The sequence below is a fragment of the Neophocaena asiaeorientalis genome, unplaced genomic scaffold, assembly GCF_003031525.2.
Source record: "Neophocaena asiaeorientalis asiaeorientalis breed wild unplaced genomic scaffold, Neophocaena_asiaeorientalis_V1.1 scaffold143, whole genome shotgun sequence".
In the NCBI taxonomy this organism is placed as follows: domain Eukaryota; kingdom Metazoa; phylum Chordata; class Mammalia; order Artiodactyla; family Phocoenidae; genus Neophocaena; species Neophocaena asiaeorientalis.
Window position 1 is genome coordinate 2,709,134 of NW_020175536.1, and position 5,127 is coordinate 2,714,260.

At 51.6% G+C, this 5,127-nt stretch overlaps 1 protein-coding gene across 1 annotated transcript in view; it reads left to right on the forward strand.

Moving 5' to 3' along the window:
• The first annotated feature begins 3,216 nt into the window (after window positions 1-3,216).
• Window positions 3,217-5,127, forward strand: part of GPR83 (G protein-coupled receptor 83) — an 11,836-nt gene continuing 9,925 nt past the window's right edge. Inside the window, exon 1 of the mRNA XM_024731321.1 lies at window positions 3,217-3,600. Within this exon, the coding sequence (XP_024587089.1) occupies window positions 3,235-3,600 (366 nt within the window). The 5' untranslated portion in view covers window positions 3,217-3,234. The remainder of the gene's footprint in view (window positions 3,601-5,127) is intronic.

Consider the following 5,127-nt stretch of genomic DNA (forward strand, 5'->3'; position numbering starts at 1 on the left):
GAGCAGGAAATCAACGTGAAGGCATGAGGTGCATCCAGATTAGTGTGAGGTCCAGAGCACCAAGCAGGGTACTTAGACGACAGAGCTTGGAAGGACACTGCTTACCCTGGGTTTCTTTCTCTGTGCTTGATGCTGAGAAGCCCTCTTCTACGCATACATTCTTTCTCAACACTGGGATTAATTCAACTAACAAGGGTTCCGTTTTCTAAATCACCGTCACATTCCAGACTTGCCTCCCTGAGATGCTGCCAAGTCATCCTGATGGAGCACCCTGTCCATCCAATGTCTTGAGTTATATGTTCACGGGCAGTATCTTGGTTTCTTTCCTGTAGCTAAATATCTATTATTTCATGCGCCTGGCACCCTTGTCCCTTCTCCTAGCATCAGTCACATAATCCTCTATTCCAACCACATGACTCTGTGAGACCCACCAGGTCCAGCAGTGAATCGAAGGACATCTGCTCGTCACCTTCTCCTCCCAGACACAGCTGTTTAACAAAGGAATGTAAGGTGATGAACTGGAGACAAGAGCGGACGTCTTTGAACTTCTGATAATGGAGAAAGGTAGGCTAAAAGCTCTGGGAGGGGCTGAGGTCCATGGAGGATCTTGGGTGTTTTTTAGTGTTTGACTTCGAACACACCGAGAACTTGGCAATCATCCCTGCTTCCTCCCTCCAATCTCTGTCACCCTGCTCCTCCCGTTGTCGACACCTGGATCCAAGTCTCCCCTCTGTTCCTGGATCACTTGAACAGCCTTCAAACCTCCTGCCTCAAGCCCCAGCACCTCTATTCTCCCGTTGCTAGACTGTTCTTTCTAAAATGCAGAGCTGATCTTCTCAGTCTCTACTTATAGCCCTTCTGTGAATTCCTGTAGCTCTCTGGAAATCATTCAAATCTTGATGAGGATTTCAAAACGGATGAGACATTTCTTGTTTGGGTCCCTGTCTACCTCCCCAGCCCTCTCTCTCCACTCAACTCTTTGAACAAAAAAACATGTGTTGCCTGCCATTTCCGCAAACAAAGACTGTTGCCCGCCATCAAGCCATCTCCCACTGCAAACCAACCGGAGTGCACCCTGAGGAGAATTCAGGATGGAGAAAAAGAGGACACTGACCCTAGATAGTTAAGGTGTATGTCAAAGGAATGATTTCAATGAGCCCAGACTCTTGCATCTTCCCATACATAGAAAAACAATAAATTCATTAACTTGAGATGTGTGGGTTTTTTTATTAGCAGTCATCTTTTGGTGTTTGTTTTTATTTTAACAAGAACTTCTCTATATTGTGGATCCTCCCTTACCTCTCTGGAACAGTTCCTCAGAGAGATCTGAGAGGCTATCTCCTGGGCTATAATCTTGAGTGTGGTCCCTGAATAAAACATAACTGGCAACTTCTAGGGTGTACGTTTTTCTTCAGTCGATAGCTCTTTGCGTAACACGCTCTAGCTCTTTCCACTCCTGTAGTTGTCGAATGAGCTGTACTCACATTCATCTCGGTACCTTTGCATGTGCCATGATTCCCTCCTTATGGAATTCTCCATCTTCTTCCCTCTGCCTCCTCCTCTGGGACCTAATATCTCTTGCTGGTCCCTTAGGACTGAGCTGAAGTGTCACTTTCTCTGGGAAGACTTCCCTGATTCCCTCTCACCTAGATAAGTGCACCTGGTACTTTAGTACGGTGACACTTATCAAACCGTTTTCTAATTGCTTATTGACCTGTGTCCCTGGAGCTCAACGGGGTGTAGAAGCTGATGTCTAACTTTCCTGGAAAATTTCCAAAGTGAAAGGTGGCTAGGCTTCCCCTCAAGGCCCAGTGAGAAAAGAGGACTTTGGTGGGAGGGGTCTATTCTCCAGGGTTTAGGTGGGACAAAGGTGCAGGATTTCTCCTGAACCAAGTACCTCAGAAGGTACCTGGGCTTGAGTCATTTGATGGAGTCCCAGCCTAAGGGCACTGCTCAGCAGGGTGTGATGACAAGAAAAAGTCTACATGGGGTTTGCCAATAGGACGGGTGAGGGGGCAGTTATAAGCAGTCGACCAGTTACTGTATATAGCACCCGAGAGTAATGTGGTGGGAGATCCCTACCCAGGTCTCTGAAAACCTCACTTACAGGAAAAAGGAAAACTTTCCACCAGGGCCAGAAAAGTTAAATACTCAGGATTTCACAGCGAGGATGTGATAAAACTGGAATTTGACTCTGATTCCATGGGATCTGGTGAGACAGATGGCAGGCGAGGGGTGACTGGGAGAGACATCACAGTGGGGAGAGAAAGAACAGGTCAGCAAGATATCAAGATTTCCTGGAGGAGCAGGTGGGGAGCAGAAAACAACATGGGTAACATCCCTTACAGATACAGCTTCAAAAACTCCCAGGGCAGAAAACTCAGTTACCCAGGAAGTGGGCACAGAGCTATTGATCTCCTTTGATTCCTGGATCACGTCAGGAGAACTGCTTTGAAGTGTTTCCTTGAAAAACTAAGCCCCCACCCCCCACCCCGCAACACACACACACACATATTGAGTCTTAGTGAAGGGAAGGAAACAAAACCTGGCCAGCCTCCCAGGACATCTGCAGTCTGATCACTGAAGGCGCCTGGAGAAAGCCTACATCGATTGCCTTGCTCACCTTGTGCCAGAACTGCCAGGCCCCAGTGACCCACCTCAACCTGAAACCTGCCAAGCCTGACGCTCAGACTGGACCAGAGTCGCCCCGCGCGGAACAAGGGGTTGCCTGGAGAGGGGCGGCCCCAGTCCCTGCCGCCCCCCCCCCCCGAAACCCCAACCGCCCCGGGGCGCCTTCCGCCGGCTCCCCTTCCGATGGCGAGGCTTAAGCAGAAAGCAGGCGGATGAGTGTTTTTAGGGAAACAGCCCTGACGCCTGGCTGGAGTTTTATTTCTAGAGCGAGAGGGGACTGGGGCCGGGGGTGGGGAAGCCCGCCGAGCCGGAGCGCGTCACGGTCGCCCGGAGAGACGCCGCGCCGCCCGATAGGCAGAGGCACTCGCTCGCCCGCAGCCGGGTGGCGCAGCGGAGACACAAAAGTGCGGCCGGCGGCCCGGAGCGCGCCGATCGCGGGCGAGAGGCCGGCGGGGAGTGGGCGCCGGCCGGGCGCTGCGAGGCCGGGAGTCCCTGCGCACACAGCCCCGCGCGCTCCTCTCTCCGCGCCCGAGCGCACGTGCGCGGCCTGGTGGGACGTCCCGCCCGCCCCGTCCCGTCCCGGGCGCGGAGGCTCCTGCAAAGATGAACCCTCGGTGCGTGCTGCTCTTCCTCCTCGCAGTGGCGCGAGCCGCGGAAGAGCAGAGCCCGGAGGCGGCCCTGGTGGGGCCCAACGCCTCGCACTTCTTCTCCTGGAACAACTATACCTTCTCCGACTGGCAGAACTTCGTGGGCCGGAAGCGCTACGGAGCCGAGTCCCAGAACCCCACGGTGAAAGCCCTGCTCATCATGGCTTACTCCTTCATCATCATCTTCTCGCTCTTTGGCAACGTCCTGGTCTGTCATGTCATCTTCAAGAACCAGCGGATGCACTCGGCCACCAGCCTCTTCATCGTCAACCTGGCCGTCGCCGACATAATGATCACGCTCCTCAACACCCCCTTCACTTTGGTGAGACCGCGAGGGCTGGGCTGGCGCTCCGCTCTCTCCTCTCTCTGTCCTCCTCTCTCTTGCTGTCTCGATGTCTCTCTTATTTCCGTTTCTGTCTCTCTCTGCGTCCCTCTCCCTCTCTCCACCCGATTTCTCTCCTCATTTCCCTGCCGGTCCCCCTCTTCTGCCTGTCTTCCTGTCTTCATCTTTCTTAGTCTCCTCTCTCTTGCCCTCTCATCTCTCATTTCTCATCTCTCAACACTCTCCTCTGTTGGTCTGTCTCTTAGTGTGTCTGTCTCTGTCATTCTTTGTTTGTCTTTCTGCCTGTCTCTCGGGGGTCTGTCTCTCTTCTCTCTCTCGGTGTCTTCATCTTTTTTTCCTCTCTGCGACTCTGTCTTTCTCTGTCTCTGTCTCTCATCATCTTCTAAGCCAGCGCTTCTGCAGCTCATGGCATTGGGGTCAATGAATCGAGTGTCTGCAGCCAGCTGTGAATAAATGACCATTTCCTGTTCAATGTCACTGAGCATGAATCTGCTGGACGATGGTGCAGTAAATCAAAGCCCCTTGAAATTCCAGCATAGATTGTTAGGTCAGTTACCCCCTGCCACCCCGCCTCCCAACCGGAGTACAGCCCATTAAATGCCCCAGCATGGGGTGCTGCTTTGCACCAAGCTGAAATATCAAACAGTTGCTAGTTGTTAATGGAACCATGAGTGAATTTTCCTAAACCACTTATTTAAATTGCATTTGCTTTCTGTGGTTTGACAGCAAAGTCTGTGTGTGAAGACTGTGTTGTGGAAGAGATGAGGGTTAGGTGGGCTTGGGCCCCAGAGCTGGGGGCATTCGCGCAAGGGTGGTGGGTGAGCCCCCCTTCTTGCTCCCACGACCTCCACCGAGCCCTGACTGCTGGGCCTTAGGGGTGTCACTTCTCTCCCTCCGTGACTTGGGACTGTGATGCTCATGGATGATTGAGACTGGGAGGGCTATGACCAAGTAATCATCATGACAGTTACACCTTGTATTTCTGCAGCATGAGTTACATTTTTCCAATTTCTGGAATAGTCTTTTTGATACTTGAGTTATTACCAAACCATATCTGTTCATATCTCTTTCTCTCTATCTCTTTCTCTTTCTTACACACACACGCACACACACACTTGACCAGAAATAACAGACAAGCAAAAAGAAGAGGGTGAACTCCCACAAGCCTATCCACCTGTGAATGTCCTTCCAACCCTATGTTTAAAAACTACATTTTCTCTCGTCCTCACTTATGAGAACTTCACTCACATTTTGCAGATAAGGAAACTAAGGCACAGAGAGGTTCAATGTCTTGTCCAAGGTCATATGGCTAGTAATTGGCAGAACCAGGATGAGAATTACTTCCCCTGTCTCAAGTGCAGCCAGAGGTCTGTCCACTAAGCCACTCACCTGGGACCTAGCGGGCAAGGCACCCTTGGACCACTAATCCAAACCATGGACTTCTCTTGCTCTCCTTCCTGCCTACATTTAACAGATTCCTGGTCACTCAGGATGTTCTGACTTTTC